Source organism: Balaenoptera acutorostrata, chromosome 6 (genome assembly GCF_949987535.1).
Source record: "Balaenoptera acutorostrata chromosome 6, mBalAcu1.1, whole genome shotgun sequence".
NCBI lineage: Eukaryota > Metazoa > Chordata > Mammalia > Artiodactyla > Balaenopteridae > Balaenoptera > Balaenoptera acutorostrata.
This window is the reverse complement of record NC_080069.1, coordinates 20,126,863-20,148,416: the sequence shown is the minus strand read 5'-3', so window position 1 is coordinate 20,148,416 and position 21,554 is coordinate 20,126,863. Positions and strand designations below refer to the sequence as shown.

Genomic DNA, 21,554 nt, shown 5'->3' with positions numbered 1-21,554 from the left:
ACACTGTCTGCTAGGTGGCCAGGGCTACTCTTCCCTATACTGCTGGTAAAAACATTCACCTCCTCTTTAATCTGACCAGCCAGTTGGGAAGGCCTGACTTGGGCTCCAGAATAGACATAAGCCTCCAAAGCCCTTAGACTTAAGTTGTGTTCTGGCAAGAAAGCCCCACATAGGGGTACTTGGTACTGGCTCATCTAAAATAAAGAGGAACCCTGAATTCCTCTTAGCTAATTTTTACTTTTTCTGGAAAGAATGGTTCCATTACTGATGTCAAAAAGGAAGGTGATGGACATGTCAGTATTTGGGCATTCCTGGGATCTCTGGCCAAAATGTCATTTCAATACTACCAAAATCCCAACCTTACAATCTGACAACCTCAAATACTTAAAAATATCATCTGATCGAGGGCCCCCACTCCTTGCAAAACTGTTTATGTACTTCATACACAACTGCATCTAAAAGGTCCAACTTGAACCTAGTTGCAAAACAGCCATCTCATATAGCCTCAGAGGTAGTTCCCTCACTTTTCCTGCTTTTACCTTTGACTGGAGATCTAGAAAGCTCAGTCAGTAGTTTACACACTTCCCTGAAGGCTCCCCAAGAAGCTACATTCTTCAGAATCAGAGGTTGGCCAAGCACTTTGCAGATTTCTCTGGAAAGGCCAACATTGCAGGCCTTTACCAAACAGAAGACGAGCTGAGAAAAGCAACTCTGAGGAATATCTAAGAAGGCAGTGGTCCCAAGTTTTGATATATGTAAGAATTACTCACACATGTGTTGTATAAAACTGTGGATCCTGAGATGAATAAAATTACCAAAATCATTGAGACAAAGAAATTTAAATACAGACTGGATACAAGATGCTAGCAAGAAATAATCATTAATATTATTAGACAGGAGGATGGCAGAGTGCTTCAATTAAAAATAAAATCACCATCAATTAGAGATACTGATGTATTTACAGGCTAAATGACCTGATGTCTACAAGTACTTCAGGAAAAAAAAGTAGAGTTCCAGATGCAACAAGACTGGCAAAATGTTAACTGATGGAGCTGGGTAATGGGCACATGGTGGCAGTATTCATCATATTCTCTCTACTTTTGATTATGTTTTAAATTTTCCACCACAAAAAAGTGAAAAAGACAAAACAAAACCAAAAATCCCACTGTGTGCTTGTTAAAAACACCTACTGCCCTTCCCATACCAAGTGGTTCTAGTGTACCACTTCTGAGATGTTCCTGGAACCTGCACTTTCAGCTCGCTCCCAGGCAGTACCATTGCTGGCAGTCCTGGGGATACTGTGTGAAAAAGAAACACTGGGTTCAGGGACACACTGTCAACTGGTGCCTCAGCTACACTGTACTTGGGCTAAATTAACTGCATTCAGACATTTTAAATTTGTACTCTGGGCTTTTAATAAAGGTCACTATGAAACTCACTAAAATTTACTTCTGCTGTAGCCATGAGAAGGCTATTTAGGAAACTGCTGACTATATCATTCAGCAGCCCATATAAACTCATCTGCCGGAGAAAGAGTGTTTAGAATTTTCAGCTTCAAAAATATCCCACCTCCACCCCCATCAGAATGGCTAAAATTAAGACCAACAACATCAAATGTTGATGAGGATGTGGAACCAGGAGAACGTTCATACATTACTGGTGAGTGTAATATGGTACACAGGCAGTTTGGAAAACAGTCTGGCAATTTATAAATAAATACCACGTGGCCCAGCAATTCTACTCTCCCAAGAGAATTTTAAAAAGACAATCAAATACTTGTACATGAATATTCACAGCAGCATTATCCACAACAGCCAAAAAGTGGAAACAGCCTAGATGTCCATCAATAGATAAAGAAATTGTGGTCAACAGAATATGATTCGATCACAACAAACACTGGTGAAATAAGATACATGAACATGGATGAACATCAAAGACATTAAGCTAAGTGAAAGCAGACTGACACAAAAGGTCGCAAACTATATGATTCCATTTATATAAAATGTCAGAATAGGCAGATCCATAGGTAGTTGCCAGGGGCTGGGGAAAGGAGGAAAATGGGGAGCTTAATGGGTAGGCGTTTCCTTTTGGGGTGATAAAAATATTAGGAACTAGACAGAGGTGATGGTTACAACACTGTGGATGTACTAAACGCCACTAAATTGTACAGTGTAAAATGGTTAATTTTATGCTACATGAATTTCATCTCAATAAAAAACAAAAAGGAACTACTGACATATATCTACAGTGTAAGTAAATCACAAAAATATTGTGTCAAGTGAAAGAAACCTTACACAAAGAAGCATATACTAAGATTCCACTTACATGAAGTTCTAGAACAAGGAAAAACTAGTCTATGGCAGAAAAAAAATCAGAACCATGGTTGCCTGCGGGTAGCAGCAGAGAATGACTGGGATGGGAAGGGGCTGAGGAAAATTTCAAGGGTGCTGACGATGTTCTACATAGCCAGGAGTCTAGGTTACAGTTATACATTTGCCAAAAGGCTTCAAATGGTGCACTTAAGATCTGTGCATGTCACTAAATGCATATTTTACCTCCAAAGGAAAAGAAGAGCCATAAATAAATACTGAACTCTAGTAAATGATATGCATGCTGTAACACTTGGGGGTAAAATACAGTGGTGTCTGCAACCTACCTTAAATGCAGCAAAAATAAAAAACAACATATTGATGAATGGATAGATCAGGGTCAGCAAACTTTTCCTTAAAGGGCCAGAGAGTAAATATTTTAGGCTAATGAGCATACGCGTATTGCCAACACTCAACTGCCATTATAACTCAAAAGCAGCCACAGATAATACTTAAATGAACAAGTGTTGGCTGTGTTCTAATAAAACTTTACAACCAGCAGCCAGCAGGTCATAGTTTGCTGACCTCTGGAAAAGTTATGTGACTGAAAAAAATTAGGGAATGAGGGGCTTCCCTGGTGGTGCAGTGGTTGAGAATCTGCCTGCCAATGCAGGGAACATGGGTTCGAGCCCTGATCTGGGAAGATCCCACATGCCGCGGAGCGGCTGGGTCCATGGGCCACAATTACTGAGCCTGCGCGTCTGGAGCCTGTGCTCCGCAACACGAGAGGCCGCGATAGTGAGAGGCCCGCGCACCGCGATGAAGAGTGGCCCCCGCTCGCCGCAACTAGAGAAAGCCCTCGCACAGAAACAAAGACCCAACACAGCCATAAATAAATAAATAAAATAAATTAAAAAAAAAAAAATTAGGGAATGACTGTACAATCTAGATGGTGAGTACATGGGTGGTCACTGCATGATTTTATTCAGCTTTTCCAGCTGTTTGAAAATTTTCAAAAGAACAAAAATGGTACCTCCCTCCCCTGAAGAGACAAATCATGTTTATCCTTTCTGGGATTAACGCCATAATAAAATCACCATCAGTTAGAGATGCAGATTGAGGTATTTATAAGTAAAATTACATGATGTCCACAAATTGCTTTAAAATGCTTCAGAAACCAAAAAAAGTAAGCTTCTTCACCATTTCCTTGGATACCTATTTTTCACTTTTAAAATAAATAAATAAACTGCCTCAGAGGGAAACATATTTAAAAGACTATGGTGGCAAATGTGCATTATTTCTCTGTATGACATATTGCCAATTTTAACTATCTTGGCTCTAAGAGGTGTTTCAGAGGAGAGAATGACTGCATCACTACCGAGTCAACACTGCCACCCGCTGCGTTCCCATGGACAGGCAGGTAGTTCATTTCAATCTGGTGAAGCTTTATAACCTGTACAGGGCACTTACATATCATAAGATTTTCAGGTACACCAAGTCGTCACATCAAGTGGAAAACCCATAAACCCATGTTTTGTTTTGTTTTTTTAAATGTGTATTTATTTATTTATTTTTGGCTGCGTCAGGTCTTAGTTGCGGCACGTGGGATCTTTCGTTGTGGCGTGCAGGGTTCTCTCTAGTTGAGGTGCACGGGTTTTCTCTTCTCTAGTGTGGTGCGCAGGTTCCAGGGTGCTTGGGCTCTGTAGTTTGTGACACATGGGTTCTCTAGTTGAGATGCATGAGCTCAGGAGTTTTGGCGTACGGGCTTAGCTGCCCTGTGGCATGTGGGAACCTAGTTCCCTGACCAGGGATTGAACCTGCATCCCCTGCATTGGAAGGTGGATTCTTTACCACTGGACCACCAGAGAAGGCCCCAAAACCCACCTTTCAATAAGACCTATTTCTTAAAATCATCATACTTAAATAACTTTACAAATTTTGTGATAAAATACATATAACATAAAAACTATTATTTTAACCGTTCTTCACTTCACAATTCAGTGGCATCAATTACGTTCACAACGTTGTTGCAACCATCACCACTACCCATATCCAAAACTTTTTCATGCCCCGAAATAAAAATCTGTCCCCATTAAACAATAACTCCTCATTCCCCACTCCCCTCAACCCCTGGTGACCTCTAATCTACTTTCTGTCTATGACAGAATTTCCTTCCTTTTTAAGGCTGAATATTCCACTGTATGTATATACCACCTTTTGTTTACCCATTCATCTCTTGATATACATTTGGGGTGTTTCCACCTTTGGGCTACTACGAATACTGCTGCTATGAACACTGGTGTACAAGTGTCTGAGTCTCTGTTTTTAATTCTTTTGGATACATTCAGAGGAGTGGAATTGCTGGGTCACATGACAACTCTCTATTTGGCATTCTGAAGAACCACGGGACTGTTTTCCAAAGTAAGTGCACCATTTAACATTTCCATCAGCAATGGTTCCAATTTCTCCAAATCCCCACAAACACTTATTTTCCACGTTTCTGATGAGAGCTATCACAGTAGGTTTGAAGAACTGCCTCAGTGTGGTTTTAACTTGCATTTCTCTAATGACTACTGATGTTGAGCATCTTTTCACGTGTTATTGACCGTACGTATACCTTCTCATGGAGGAATGTCTTTTCAAGAGCTCTGTCCATTTTTTAATGAGTTACTGAATTGTAAGAGTTCTTATATATTTGGATATTAAATCCTTATAAGATATGATTTTCAAATATTTTCTCCCATTCTATAAGCTGTCTTCTCATTTTCTTGATACTGTCGTTTGGTACACAAAAGTTTTTAATTTTGATGAAATCCAATTTATCTATTTTTGCTTTTGTTGCTTGTGCTTTTGGTGTCCTGTCTAAAAATTCATCACCTAATCCAAGGTCATGAAGATTTACCTCTGTTTTCTTCTAAGAGTTTCAAGTTTTAGCTCTTATATTTAAGTTGTTGATCCATTTTGAGTTAATTTTTGTATATGGTGTGAGGCTGGGGGTCCAACTTCATTGTTAAGCATGTGGAAATCCAGTTGCCCCAGGACCATTTTTTAAGTGACTGTTCTTTGTCCTTTTAATGAACTCAACAACCCTGTTAAAAATTCACTGGCCATAGATATGTGTGTTTATTTCCAGATTCTCAATTCTATTCCACTGGTCTATATCTATCCTTATTCCAGCACCACATTATTTTGATTATATATAAATAACTTTTGATTACAAGAGAAAACAGTCACAAAATAGTCTACTGAAAAAGACTTCAATCATTTGTCTGAAACGAAAAGACTCTTTTACCTGAGAACACCACTGGTTTGGAGGACTGCTTTGCATTCTGGGAGTGCTGCTTCTTTTCCAATGCGGTTAGCATTCCTCCCAAATCCAACTGTACTGGAATTTGGCTCTTCTTTCCACTACTTTTAAAATTATTCTAAAACGTTCAAAAATCAGAAGTTTATTTACAATACTATATTTTACAAATTGTGCTTTTCATTTTGATAAAAAATCATATAATTAATAAGATAAAACAGATATAGGGGCTATAAAAATCTTAAAATTAAAAAAAAAAATTAAAGTAATTAAAACCCCAGTCAATTCCAAATTATCTGCCAATATTACCACCGAGGTTGTTTATTTCCTCCTCCTCCTTTCATAACACTGGTTTAATTAAACCACTTACACGTCTGCATCTCCATTGTGAATAACAGCATACATCTACAGATAAGGAACCAAGACTTGCATAAAGTCCTTGGCTACGAAAGTTTATGTGTGAGGCTAGCTGGTTGGTACTACTGCCTCATTAACACCATTCGCTCTCCAATTGCCTAAGTGAGCCAACCAAGTGCCATGAAACCATGGAGGCATGACCAAAAATTTATACAAGTCCAAACCACATCCAGCAGGTGAGTATTATATTTAGGCACGAAGTCAGATACACTCTAAACAAATGTTATTTCTGAAATCATTCTGATTTGGGTTTTGAGACTGTATAAGGCTGTACGGACGTGTTGTCTCTTGTGCTTTAGCACCTCCACTCCTGCCCCCCGCCACCGTTCTCTTCCCTGATGCCAAATTCACGCTGGGTGAGGGCTCATGGCAATGGTTGAGTGCTGAGCACAGCACAGGCAACTACGGAGACCTCTGCAGGGATGGAAGACGACCAAATTACAACATAGGAATGCAAAGATACATGGGTTTAGAATTTTACTTTTCACAAATGTGAAAATAATCACCCCACTTTGAAAGGCAAAATGATAATGAACATGCCCAAAGGATGTAAGTTCTCCATCTAGATTATCAACTACAAGTTCATTCCTGAATCCACAGTGGGGCTGAGGCATGAGGAGAATCATCTCTTCCTCTGATCCTGACTACCTGAGTGAAATGCTGGTGGCTCTCTGTTTTCCTCCTGTCAGACATCACTGCCTCACAAAAGGATTCTTCTGTTTCCTGAATAAACTAAGTCAACGTTTTTTCTTTAAATCCAAGTTAGACAGGCAGTTTGTGTTCCCCTCCTTTCTGATACAGCAATGGCAGTTACCAAGAGTCTAATTTCAAAAGTGACAAAGCAGTTTTAGCTTGAGAGCAACTTTGTTTCAACATACTGGATGTGGTTCCCCAATGAAGGAATGAATCAAAACAAAACCACCTGTGCCCGTACACAAAGAAGTCTGGAAAGCAGTTTTTCTCAAGAGTTTAGTTTAGCAAGAAAAGTTAAGCCAAAAGCAATTGTGGTTTCAATCTAAAAATTACCTGTGGCTGCTGTTTAGACTGAAATTTCGGTGACTCTACTCTGTCTCTTCTTTCAGATGCAACTGCCAGATTGGGAAACTCCTCGGCATCCTAAGTAAACCACACACCCTTTAGCTCTTCGCAAATCACAATTATCAAATAAGCCCAACTACAGCCTTTTCCTTGCTCTTATTTTCTTTCCATAAAAGTATCCTTATAAAAGTGCTCAAAGGTGTTATAAAACAGTCAAAACAAAAACAAAAACAAAAAACTAATGTAAGTGCTTCGGCTTTATTTCACTCTTAGAACAAAGTTAAGGACTGCAGTTTGAATCTCCCTGCTCCAGAGAGAGAGCAGGGGCCTCAAGGATGCGGGTTCACCGAGCAGTCTACGAACTGCCCCAAGCACCCTGGCACAAGAGTGTTCAAGCACCCATCCTTCAACTATGCTTTTCTTTAGGGAAACCATCAATCTGGACTCAGGAGATGTAAGCATCTTGTCACATGTGCTGATCCTAGACTAGAAAAAAGAAACGAAGGAACAGGTCTCTAAACAATGTTTAAATCATTTTAAAATGTCTTATGTGCTTCTGTCAACATTTTAGGGACCCTGGAGAAATTATGTGAAAAATGTGGGCAGAAATAATGAGCTATTTGTTGGCCCAAACAACAACGCCTTACCGCAGTCATAGGTTTTCAAACATGCAACCCCATTACTCTCAAGGGAATGTTCAAAAAGCCCTGGGAGCCCCTCGAGTTTGTGGGAACCCCTCGGGCTTGACCCTAAGCTGGCTGCCTGCGAGCACTGCTGAGAGACCCTTCTGCCAGCACCAGGAGCCAGGCTGCTGAGTCTGGTACTGCAGACCCATGAGAAACATAATCAGGATCCAGGACGGCTCCTTGGAGAACAGGGACATTCTTGGGAGTATCACAAGACAACAATTTAAAGAGCACTTTCGGAAGTTCATGATATTCTCTTCTTGACCAGGATCCACAACAGATCTACAGTATTCTAAGTTTCTCTCAATAGTGGAGCACATTATACCAAAACATCTAGATAGAAAAGGAGGCCCTGCAGAAGCCAGCATGCCAAAGCAAAGAAAAAAACAGGCTAGAAAATACTGAGGGGTATATATTAGTAGTAGGGCATACACACCATTAAACTTCAATACAAGTAGTTTTGTCTCTAGGCCATTCATTCATTTGTTTACTGAGTGCCTGCTATGAGATGGGCACTGAGCTGGGGACACCAAAATGAAGAAATCAAGAAAACGGGTGACAACTATTTTCTTTAGCACTACAATTATTAAAGAACATGTTGGAGAATTTTCACTTCAGCAACCAGTATGAACCCATATTTCTATTAAGGAATACCCATTTATTATCTCAAACAAGGTGAGTAATAAATGTAAATATACTTCAATCCTTGGTGGCTCTTGAACTGTCAGGACTTCATATTTTGATTTAGACTTTTCTTTCTTTTTCCTATTCTTTCTTGAGGCTTCATTTTGCTCAGGATCGTCACCTTGTGATGCTCTGGACTAGAACAAAAAAAAAAACAAAGCAAAAATCATGGGGTTTTAGGACCATTTTTAAAGTCTTTATTGAATGTGTTACAATATTGCTTCTGTTTTATGTTTTTTTTTTGGTTTTTTGGCCGCAAGACATGTGGAACCTTAGCTACCCAACCAGGGATCGAATCTGCACCCCCTGCACTGGAAGGCGAAGTCTTAATCACTGAACCTCCAGAGAAGTCCCCCCATTTCTGTTTTTTTAAAAAAACTGAAAACAAAATAAACATCTTTATTTATTTATGATTTCAGGAGCCCTGAGGTAGAACAGACAGCAGGTTGTTAATGGAGGCTCCTAGAGGGGTGGGACCAAAGGGCTATGGGTAAAGGACCTTTTCCATAATTAGATCCTTGTAATATTACAGGTGCTATTTCAGTAATAAAAATTCACAATACAGAAAGTTTTAGAGGGGAAAAAAAGAAAAAAACATTATGACCACAATGCAAAGCCATCTGGGTCATAAGATTACAGAAGATCATCATTTTCTCATCTTTATTTTGGGACTTCTCGAAAATAAACTTTTCTTACACCTCTAATTAAAAAACAATTTTTAAAAAGATGCTGAGAAAACAAAACAAAATCTGTTAACTCTTAAGAGTGTTAAAGGCTCGTTCAGGGCTTCCCTGGTGGCGCAGTGGTTAAGAATCTGCTTGCCAATGCAGGGGAAACGGGTTCGAGCCCTGGTCTGGGAAGATCCCACATGCCACGGAGCAACTGGGCCCGTGAGCCACAATTAACTGAGCCTGCGCGTCTGGAGCCTGTGCTCCGCAACAAGAGAGGCCGCGATGAAGAGTGGTCCCCACTTGCCGCGGCTGGGGAGGGCCCTCGCACAGAAACGAAGACTCAACACAGTCATGAATAAATAAATAAATAAATAAAAGAACATGAATTTCTTAAAAAAAAAAAAGCTAACTGGGCTATTCATTTCAGTAACAGTCAAGTGGTCTTAGTTTGCATTAAAAAAAAAAAAAAAAAGCTCGTTCAGATGGTGACTTGGTGTCCTGCTGTGCAGCCTGCGCCCCGACGCCAGCGGGGCCTTGGAGCTGGCCAGTCTCCATGTGTAGTTGGAGGGGCCTCACCGCCGCCTCCTGTGTTTCACAAGTATGTGCATAAAGCTGTAGGGAACAGGCACACAGGTCTGACTTCACCATTAATTGTTACCAGCACAGATTCCTCAATCAACCAAGCATAAACACACAGCTCCTGTTTGTGTGGGATGGTCTAAGACACTTTGGCTATCAAAAAGTATCCTAACACTCAAAAAGATAGGAAACCAGCACTAAACAAATACGACCGTATTTCAACTTAAAATAATTTATCAGTACACAATGAAAATCAAAACCAAAATCTAGCCCAGTAAAAAAGGTTCTTCAAGAAACAAATCTAGGGATTGAAAAACAACAACTTAAAATTATTTGAATTGAAAGGAAAAAATGGATTCTGAAATGCTATCTTATAGTAAGTAAGCTGCAATTAACCAAGAATCAATTAACATACATGATGATCGCAAAATGTGGCACACAATTATCTTGCTACCGGTACCTGGTAGGTAAAAGCAATGTAAAATCAACAGACAAAAGACTGCAGTATTTTATATACCAGAGCCTAAGCTACTGCCAGCATCTCTCTTGTAAAGAATTCAAAATGGTCCACAGATATTTTAAGACCATAGGTCTAAAATGCACATCCTTACTTGTGTATAAAAGCTACCACTTGTGTCCCTAAACTGTATTCAATTCAAGTACTGAATACAACCAACTCAGATTAGTGCCTACAGTACCGAATGAAACACTTTCAGTTAGGATTTGAGAAAAAAAGAAAGACAATCCAGTGGTACAGAAGAGCAACATAATCAAAGTGTAACACGTACCTTTTTAGTAGGATGGACAACATGTTTCTCTTTGTACGAAGGCTCCGAAGATAAAACTTCAGAAGATGACATACTACCATTTTTAGGATCTGCTGATGAAGCAACCATCTTTAGGTTTATCATGGAAGTAACATTTTTAGGGGCTGGTGACAGTTCTGTAGATAATGTCTGCCGAACAACATAACCCATTGGTGTCCAAGATAATTCTGCTCAAAGATAACCAAAATTGTTGAACAATCCCAACAGTAAAAAAGAAATTCCTTAGAAATTCCAAGCATGCATTACATGAAGTACTCAAGAGCATGGTTAAATTAAGGTGTTGTTAAGAACGTTCTCTTGGAAACTACAGTATCCACTAAATTTGTTTTTCTTCTTGGAACATGCATGCTGAATTAACTTTTAAGGGGAACTGCCTCTCCTAGCAACTGTTCTTTTAACTTGGAGGTGCAGGTGGTAAACAAAAAAGTTTCCATTAAAAAACAATAATCCACAAATACATCCACGTGGCAAACGCACAGAAATAATGAGCTAAAGATCAAACTGTGGCCCTACTAAACTTGATGTGTACCTTTAACATCCGAAGTCAAAGATCACTAAACTTCAGCTACCACAATAACTGGTAATTTATTTCTTTCTGGAACATAGGCATAAGTATGGCAACACTACTCCGTAGGTGCCCATGAAACTCTATATACAGACAAAACAAAAGGACATCCATCAGGACACGTGCAGATCACGTCAGCAGCCTGTGGCTACCCCACAGTGGGGTGGCAGACTGTCCTTGTCACCACAGAGCTAAGCATCTTCACAGCAGTTGCTGAAGTGAAGGTCTTTTATTGAACCACGTATGTACCAAACATGCTAACGCAATAGAAAACACACCTGTGAATAAATCTAGAATGATTCTGTAAAAAGGTCTTCTGTTAGTACAAGCTACTCACAAAAACTCCAAAAGCAGAACCTACTGAACTCTCTCTGAATACCTCACTTCTGGGCCAGGCCAGACCAGCAGTTCTCAAAGCTCTGAGACTCCTAGGACCCGTTCAGGGGTCCACAGTCAACACTGTTCTCCTGATAACAGGAATGTGCCATCTGCCTTCCCCACTCTCTCTCTCCCATGAGCGCAGCACAGTGGGGTTTTCCAGAGGCTGTACGACAGAGAACAGTGAAACAGGTGAATGCCGAAGCAGATCTCCTGAGCCAGGCGTTAAAGAGCTGCTAAAACGTAAAGGCTGCTCTACTCTCCTGACTAGTTCTTTAACTGTGGAAAACAGTTATTTTTTTTTAATTAAAATGTGCTATGTTAACCTGTAATGGGTTTACTGTTACTTTTAAAGTGAATTAGTAACTATTTTGTATTTCTCAGTTTTAATTTCAGATATTACAAATATTGACAGTTACTCAAATAAACAGAAATTCTTTGGGGTTTTTTAAAGGGTATTAAGGAGGTCCTGAGACCAAAAACTGAGAGAACCACTGATATAGGTAATGCTTACGAAAGTAATCATTTCTGAGTTCATAAAATGTCTCACTTAACCGGACAAACATTTCATTTAGAAGTCTTTACTTGTATGTAGTTTACACTCCTTGTGCATGGATGTGGGATCTCGTTTGCTTACTTCAGTCGTCTAACAATGAAGCCAGTTTATCAACCCATCAGCTGCCTTAAAGAAGGCTTTAAAACAAAAACATTTCAGTTGCACTAGACTGAAAATGAACTAAGAAAACAGACAACAACAACAGACAATTTTTATTTTTTAAAATAATATTTGGTAGCCACTCTTACCTCTCGTACATGAAGAGGGACTGGTAGCAGCATTACCAGTTACAGATTCGGTCCGATTATTATTTTTCACCACTACTTCACCCTAAAACACAAACCAGTTCTTTTCTTACTATTTCAAAATAAAAGTAATCATTATTTTTGAAATATATAGCTTCCTTCGCCATTCTTAAAACCTGCAAAACATACGCTAATTAAAAATTCCAAACACATAAGTACATAACGTGAAAAGTTAAATTACTTTCTTCTGCCAAATCTCATTCCCTAGAGGAAAAACCACCCACCGTCTACAGCTTAGCTAGCATCCTTCTATTTCTTTGCTTAGGAGATAAACATTTGTGTATCATTTTAAATGGATCTCCATAATGGGATCACACCACACGCAGTATCACGTAACTTAGGAAAAAAAAACCCAACATACAACCAACAATTTCCAAGTCAACACAGATGTACCTACACGATTCTTAGGGCCGAAGTGCCCACTGTGAATGCAAAAGCTGTCGTTCACCACACCCCCACACCAAGGCTCAAAAAATCCATGAACATGCCCACAAAAACAAATACAGGCCTTCTAATACGTACTCCTTTTCACAGACAGAAAGCTGCCACATGCATGGAACAAAAGGCACCTAACGACACTTGGGGACAAGTGAGTACGTTAAGAGAGACCTCAAAATGACCAGCAGCCAAGGTGAAAGGAAATTGATAAATTCACACTGAATGGATCTAAAATAAATTCTGAAGTTCCTATGTTTCATAAATTTACCCATTTTACCATTTCTTTACATCTAAGCCTAGTTAAAAAAAAAAAAAAAAATTGTTCAGTGGCCAAAATAGCTGATCGCTGAATATGCCTTGTGCCACTTCTCTGCCTGGATAGTAGAAGCCTGGCAACCTCCAAGAGCTGTTTCAGAACGATAGAAAGAACATGCTCCTTAACTAGGACAGAAAGCCCCCATTTTCATTACAAACAGAAATGAAGCAAAATCCTCCACGTGGCACCCGTTGATTCCTGGCCCCATGGTAGAGCTCACGAAGGGCCTGGAAATACCTACTTCGCCCTGGGCCTTCCTGCCCCAGGGCCTCCCCAGAGGACCCACCACTTCCCTACAGACAGCAGGCAGGGCTTCCTGGGCGGGCAGGTGTCACTTGCTAACCTGCAAATTCCAAATTACTGCCTGACAGAGGCACACCATACAAATCTTGCAGGAGGTGCCACCCACCCCATCCCAGGAGTGCGGAGCTGTCTGCTTCAATCTGCTGCAGGACTGAGGCCCAACCTCTGAACAGAATCTCGATAATTTCCTTTTGCTACCACCAAATGGATGCAAAACAAGGCTGACTGGGGAAGTGAATTTTTATTTTCAATGAAGCGTTTCTGGAAACTCCAAAGGCATGGGGGAGGTGGGGAGTCTGGCAAAGAGAAAGATGCCATTCTCCCTTCTATTAGCACCTTTCTCAGCTTCCAAAACACTGGGCTAGTCCTGGAGGAGGTGATGTGGGGTCAGCACGGCTCTGTGGAAGTGACTGCACACTGAGAAACAAATTCTCTTCCGGCCCCATCCTGTAGGCTGCTGTGTTCTCTATGGGGCTCCAGATAGACACAGTATGTAAAGGCAATTATGTTAACTAAAAAAAAATAAATTCATCAAAGGAGAAAATAAAATAACATAAATGATTAAAACACAGCCTGTTCTTTGAGTAAACGTAACTTTTATGCTCACCAAGGCCAATGAAACACTAGAAATGGCTTACTTATTCAAGAATCGTTAAGTAAATTATATGTATCAATACCAAAGATTCAATGCAACAGTTATATCTTCAAAAAATATTTAATGACATGGAAAAACTACCACAAGTTTTTAAAAATTCAAACACAAGCTTGTATCATACATGTGTATCCTAAATTGAGGGGAATGCCCCTCAATTCCCACAATGTACCATTAAAAAAAGAATAAGTGTCAAACATGGTTTTCTCTTGGTTGTACAGCTTCAGACAATTTTTTTTTTCTTAATATTTTTCTGGTGTTGAAAGATGTTACTAATACCATCAGGAAAAAAAGGTTTCTTTTAGAGGGAAAATGGGAAAAAAAACAAAAAAAACACTCCACACATAATTCAAGAGTGTGAATATATAAAGCAATGAGTATGTACACCTCCCCACATAGCATGACATGCCTTACTTCTGGTCCACATATGCAGTACTCATATGTAACAAGTGACCATGACATAAAGTGTCATGCTTCCACTCACCCTGGACCCGCTGTACTCTGTCCTACTTTTGTACAGCGCTCACGGGCTTGCAATTATCCACTGACCACCCATGATGAAAGCATGGAGCCCCTCGACTACTCAGCTATTCCATACACACAGCCAGGGCCCAGAAAGCAGTCACAAAGCTGTCAAACGAAACCGTGATTCTTCTACATCAGTCAATCGGCCTTACTTATCACCACTGTGTAAAAGGAAAACACCAAGGTGTAATAGTCTAAGGGTCAACATGTGGGGAATGATTTATTTTCTGCACATTATAAGCCACTACCACCAAGTCTTCAGAGGCTTTAGTATCCAGGCACCCAAGAGAAGTACTAGGACAGCAAATGGAAATCCTTTTTCCATTCAAGAGGTAAATGAACTGGTGAGCTCTGTTTTCTTCATTGTTTCTTCTTTCTCCTTACCTCCATACTGGGATGGGCCCCAATTTGTCACAAGCCATTTTAGGGACTACTAACCCAATAAAGTTTTTTCCTGGAAGTCTCAAAATCAATCTGTTTGAGAGGAAAATGCGTCAATTTGATGGAGTAAAACTTTGAGATCAAATGGTGAATACAGTGCAATTTAAAATTATTAGGCACTGAATGCACTTATTGCAATGACATTTTCCGTATCATTGACAAGACAGAGGTGCAGATAAAGAGCCTGGAAAAATCAGAAGTTACACTATGCAGTTTTAACATTACTATTTGATTAAAAAAAATCTTTCCCTGTATTGGAAAAAAATGCTACCAGAATGCAATGGTAGAAACAACATTTTCACAATGGGCTGTGGAAGCAAGAACCCATGCTAGAATCTTCTCCTCCTGAGACACTGCAATGTTTTCTAGCCACCAGATATGAAGACACTTGCTAAGTGATTCTCTGGAAAGAACAGCCACACCAGGTGTTACAGCCTGACTATAAACAGTTCAAACAACAGAGAAAGTCACCTAAGCGAACTGAGAGGCCCCTCCCACACCAAGATGTGAAGTGTAGTGTTTGAAGTGATGTCCTTGCATCACTATCCATCACTGAGGAGAAAGGAAGAAAGAAGGGAACAAAAAGAGCAGGAGGCTGCACTCACCTCTGCTAACACTGCAGCAGGTTTCCCCACTTCTCTTAGAAGAGAAACGTCAGTAGAGGCAGAGCGTAAAGGCCCCCACTTGAGCTGCTTTTGTATCTCTGGTATCTCACTGTTCTCTCGACCCTGCAGTTCAGGAAAATCCAACCTGGTAAATTCAAACTCAGGTTTGGACGCAGATCCACTTTTTTCAATGATTCTGGATTTCCTGTCTGTTCGTTTATAATAACCATCTGTATTTACAGAATTAAAAGTAGGGGTAAAAATTTAGATGTTGTCTAATGACCTGTACTCACACTTAAATTGCAGAGTAGAAAGTCTATTGCTATTGATGCAAAAACACGTTATTGTCCAAACAGCCTAATTTTTTGTAGTGTTGTTAACCTTCTCTGTAACAGTGGAAAACATAAATAACCATGGGGGCCACCAAGCAGAAAAATGAAAACACACTGCAAATTTTAGGAGTAATTCTAAAGTGGATGAAATAGCTACCTTAACCTGACTGTGCAGCTGGGCATTTCAATTATTCTTAATACACACTTTAGAGATTTGTGAGAGTAAGGGGACTCTTACAAATTTTCTTTAAATAATAAAATTTCCATGTTTTAGTTTGCTGGAAGAAACTGGAGAGAAACAAGTAAAATTAAACTTATAACCTCTTTCCCATCTTTCTCCTTCAAATGCAAATGAATGATGCTACAGGTTACAATGCCATAAAGCCCCAGCATTTTTTAAATTATTTAATTGTAAGGCTGGAGTTATTACAGTTAACTGTTCAAATTTTCTTTCACATTACCATGTACCAGATGGTTTATGAGTGAAGTCAACACCAAGAGAAAAAGTTACATATCAAGTAACAATAAATTACACATGTAAATAAAATGACAGACCATTCCCAGTAAGTACACTATTACAAAGGTTTTAAGTTATTATATAAACAGACGATGGCTGTGATCAACGTGCAATAGTAAGTAATTTACAGGAAAAAAACAAGACATCACGTATAATCACTAACTTTCAGCCAGAGACTGGAACAGCAGTTTTTAAGACCAGAGCAGACATGTCCTCTGAATGACTGTCCCGCCCCAGGTTTGGTATTGTTTAGGATGGGATTTAAACCATAGTCAACTCTCCCACATATTAAAAAGTGCCCCAACAGAATACCAGAGAAGCTATTTCAGGGGTGAACGTGATCAAATATAGTACAAGGGATGTGACTGTAATTCACTTTTATTTAACAATTCTTTTGAGGCGGGTGATTATCACCTACTTGCTATGTGACTTTACAGAAGTTCTTGCATAAAACAAGGTAATAACATGTTAAGGACACATCATAGAGCCCACACAAACAAGTTCCCTCCCCGGGAGGAAAGGCCCCCAGGATCCCACAGGAAATCTGATGGCCTCAGTTTTTCATGATGAGTAAGCCCACAAAAATAGTTCAAAGAACAGAGACGTTTCTGGGGGTAGACAGGGTAGGAAGACCTAACATACAGAGCATGTTATTTTTACCTGATTTCAAACTATTCTCAGCATGAATGGACATACGAGGTGAACTTTTAACTGATTTTAAATCAGATGATACAGGTCCATCAGTCTTCTTAGTGTCAAACTTCTGCTCATCACAGGTTTTCTTCTGCAGAAAACATTAAAAAGTAAACATAATTAAAAAGTAACATATTAAAAAGTAACATAAATTCACTATAAAAAAGGCTCAAATTTACAAATTCATAAGTACAACTCAACCATTTTTTAGAAAGGTTAGACCATATCAAATTTTAAATATCTCAAAATTTAAATACCTTAAATAACACGCAAGAACTTACCAGTTCTTTATGTTTTAAACACTAAAGTGACCAACAAAACCAAAACATTTACAGACCTTAAACAGAGCTTTTGTGTCTTGCGGGAGAGGGCACATGTGCTTGTTTCGTGGCTTCACGGCTTGAAAACCTCCGAAACAACGGGGTTGGTTGTAATCATACTGGGAGCCAGGCACTGGGCAAACATTTCGTGACGACTCCAGGGTGTAAGGAGAATAGCCATACGGATGAAGATGGATCTCAGGAGATAAATACTGAGGTGGAAAAGTTGAAGCTCCAAAAGCCATATCTTCAGCATAGAGTTTCTGTCTAAATAAAAAGGGTAAATTTTAGTTGCAGATTTCATACCACAAACCAAGGAGCTTAATATTTTGTAATAAACAAATTTAAACTTTTTACTATTTTTGAGGTCATTTATTCTAGCAATACCTCAAATTAAAAACCATATAAAAAAGATGCTGACCTAGTTCTGTTTTTTTCATTACTTATCTGGAACCTCCATGAAAGGACCCTATTGTAAGGAACATTAGAAAAACCCAAGGATACTCCAGCAGCTTTCCACTCTCATGCTGTCAAATATTTGGAAAAGCCTCTCTCAGCAACCCTGGCCAAAAGAGCCGTCCATACCATTCTCTCGGCAGAGGGAGTTTTTTACTGCCCATCCAACTTCTACCCCAACAACCTGCAGGGCCTGCCTCCTGAGGCCCCCAGCTGCCCACAGACAGCCTGCCCAGCCCCTTCCCTGCTCCAAGCCCACTGCCACATCCTGTGCTCTACTGACTCTTGGGGCTGGAGTTGCAATGGGGACACTACGCACAAGGTAGTCCAGGAACTACACATGCTGCTAACAAGATGCAACTATCTGTGAACACTGCTACTGCCTCAACTTTCTCAAGCTGCTAGGCTAAACCGAAATATAATTTAACATTATTTTTTTTTTAGCAAATTTGGTATACAGCCAGAGGTTTCAACCATTTTGCAATGAAAGTTGATACAATGACAAAATGCTAAGCAGCTGAGTTAAATACAAATCACGATCTTCTCATTCCCACAAATAAGCACCAGCAGATGTTTCTGTGACTTTCCAGAGCTCCAAATTATCTTGTAGCAAATCAATGAAATCCCAAAGTGTACTGGTCCACTGAAAGGTGGGAAGGGCCAAAGCTAATGATGAGACACCCTATATGATCTTCCGACTGGGCGTAGGCACCACTGCTAGAAGTCATGTTTCTACTCTGCTGCAAGTAAGAGTCTGCACGGAAGAAAGAAAGGAGTTGCTATCTACAGGCTAGACCTGTAGCACACTGATGAGAACGCTCACTGCTTTCGCTCCCATGCAGCACTGAACTGCCTGGAATCCCTATTAATTCATGACATTTTATAATAAGGTTAAATCTTGTAAGATCTTTTTCTTGTAAGCAACTGATTCTAGTAATGAAATATTCCTGATTAAAACCCCAACGAACCCTTTTACTGACCTTTATCTGCCCCACAGAACACCTGGCCTAGTGCTGCTCTTTGCTGAGAAGAGAAAGATTCAAAGCTTCATCCTGCTCCCCAAATGCTAACCCTAGATGTGAATCTCTGTTTTATTTTGTTTGATGCTCAGAAAATCTAATGGAGGGCAGATGAAGGTGAAGAACCAGTTCTCCACAAAAGAAGATAGGCAAAGAAGATGGGCTGAGAGCAAAAAGAAAAAAAGTTTAAATGACTATTCCAAGTCCAAAAAATGGATAAATAAACAAACCAATGAAATTCAGGTAAAGAAGTAAAGAGAGGTGGGAGGAGGCATGATCCAGTAGTGGTTTTGAAGGCTGTTGTCACCCAGAAAACTTTTCTCCTGTGAATCAGGAGACCTCGGTTTGGGTCACAATCTGGTTTCCCCCTTTGGACAAGTCACTTGGGTTTCTATCCCCTCATTGATCCTTCTTCCTCTGGAAAGTTGATATTTTTCCTTTCCATCCCAGGTAAATATAGTTACATGCAGAGAGCAATATACAACACAAAACTTCAAAGAGATAACCCACGGCATCTGCGGTTGGGGCTTCAAATGGCTTGTCTCTAAAGTTCCAGTTGCCACGAATCACTCAGACGGCCCTTAACCACAGTAATACACTTCCTCTATGCCCCACCGTCTCATCTGCCCCCTCCTTTTGCTATTAGCAGCCCCTAACCTCCCCTGCCAATCTCTCAGCTCCACTTCCCCTTACCCCATCACTACCGACAACCACCAAGTCTCCCAGGACCCTCCTTCCTGCCAAGCTCAGTAGCCTCTACTGCATGGTGTCTACTTCTATCACATCACTTGAAAAGCTCCACTAGCCTGCACTTGGCAGCCTCTGCCCTCTCCTTGTTCTCACCCATTTTCCAAAGGTTCCTCCATGGTGTGGCCTCCGCTACACTCTCCCTATCTCATCTGGCAGACTCACTCTGAGTCAGAATCGCTCCTCGTTCTGCTCAGGACTTCACTTACAGACTTCAATTCCAACACTTTCACCACCTCCAGGCCTCTGTCTCCAACTTACAGGTCATTTCCACTTAACAGTTAGTTCACTTTTCCCCCATCTGGCACATATAGCTCCAAAGCATAACAACTGGTCCCCAAACCAGCTCCATTGCCAACTTATGCTCTCACGAATAATAGCAAATCTTTGCATGTATTCAACTGGAAACTGCTATAGCGTCTTTTCACCAAAACCCATATGGATAACCACTGAACCCTTTTCTCTTGCAGCAGGTCTCCAGGTATTTTCTTCTCTATTTCCAGTGCCTAGAACCCAATCAAAACCTTCAAGCCCCTCTCCCTTAAGTTGAGCCAGAAACCAGGAGTGATTATCATGACCCCAACCAAAACACCCCCAAGAGCTCTCTATTTCCTACCCAACAAACCTAACTTTTCAGCTGTACCATGTAGGCCAATTGACTAGTGGCTTCCCCCCTAACAATGGGGCCTTACTCCTCTACTGTCTCCCAAACATATCTTGCATCTGGTCCCCTCTAACCAGGCCAGGACCTGTCAGGAATCCAGTCACTCCTCCACCCACCCACTTGACATGAGCCACACTCTGTGGAGAACTGGTGATTCTCATAGATGAGAGGTTTAACTTAAAAGCATCCATTGGCACTGTGATTTTTACAGTATACTACAAGATACTGAAAAAGCTCAAGTTTACCGACAGTAATAGTAGCTTTGGGGAATACAATGAACTCAGGTCAGAAGAACTGAATGCTAATTCTGGTCCTGGTACTACGTCTCTGAGGAACTTTGGACAAGCATTTCTAGTCTCAGTTTCTCCTGTGTAAAAATAACACTACAGCTCCCTGCCATGCTTGTGGCAAGCATGAAAGAAATGAACACGTTCAGTAATTCCCAAACAAAACACATATGTCCTCATGCATGTGTTACACAGGATTTGTCACAAAGCAGGTACTATGACAATCAACAAAGCCATCGTCCAGGGATGATGACTGGGAGCAGAGAACTTAGTTTGCATAACCTCTATTTGTTCATTACACCAGTAAATACTCACTACTTCTCAAACATAGCCAATTCTATATACCAGAATATTTCTATTGATATTTGTCTTGTCTATAACATAAACCTGGAGGAGACTGGTAGTTCGTGTTCTTCCATCTCCACCAGTTCAAATCTATACATAAGACAAAAACAGGAGCATAGCTCATGAGACAGTCTTTCTCCACTCAGGAACTAGTGCTTTTCCATATAATAGCCTTTCACTAATGAACTCCAAATGAATAAATGAAGTCCCTTGGCAAGCACTGCTAGAGGTACTAGAGATGGATATTCTGTAAAAGGTCACTCCTTTAAGGACATACAGAATTAGGTTGCTATACTGGAATAAGTAGGAAAGAGGACATATGTTTGTTACAGAAAATTCTACTCCTTTTTTCAAGGCAGCAAGAGATCTCCATTTAAACAAAATCTGACTATAGCAATGCAAGTCTTAACTTATATTAAACTGACTAGATAATCACTTCTCTACTGTGTAAAGTCTCACCATTTCATCCCCACTTTAAAGGGGATGAAACTCATTCTTTCTAAACTTGCCCTTTGGTTTCATGCCTCCTTTGTCTTTAATTGTTTTCTTGCCAGGAAAGAATACTGTCAGTCAAC

At 40.2% G+C, this 21,554-nt stretch overlaps 1 protein-coding gene across 9 annotated transcripts in view; it reads right to left on the bottom strand.

Annotated features, from left to right (window-relative positions):
• Positions 1-21,554, bottom strand: part of SECISBP2 (SECIS binding protein 2) — a 40,152-nt gene that overhangs the window by 15,971 nt on the left and 2,627 nt on the right. For 2 of the 9 annotated variants that reach the window (XM_007193408.2, XM_007193412.2), the window contains 8 exons: positions 17,479-17,728; positions 17,109-17,232; positions 15,600-15,829; positions 12,263-12,344; positions 10,477-10,682; positions 8,453-8,575; positions 7,057-7,146; positions 5,602-5,734 (listed from right to left, as the gene is read on the bottom strand). In XM_007193408.2, coding sequence (XP_007193470.2) covers positions 5,602-5,734; positions 7,057-7,146; positions 8,453-8,575; positions 10,477-10,682; positions 12,263-12,344; positions 15,600-15,829; positions 17,109-17,232; positions 17,479-17,728 — 1,238 coding nt within the window. Of the gene's footprint in view, positions 1-5,601; positions 5,735-7,056; positions 7,147-8,452; positions 8,576-10,476; positions 10,683-12,262; positions 12,345-15,599; positions 15,830-17,108; positions 17,233-17,478; positions 17,729-21,554 lie in introns of those variants that run through there. The other 7 variants (XM_007193410.2, XM_007193411.2, XM_007193409.2 and 4 more) reach the window with 7 other exon arrangements.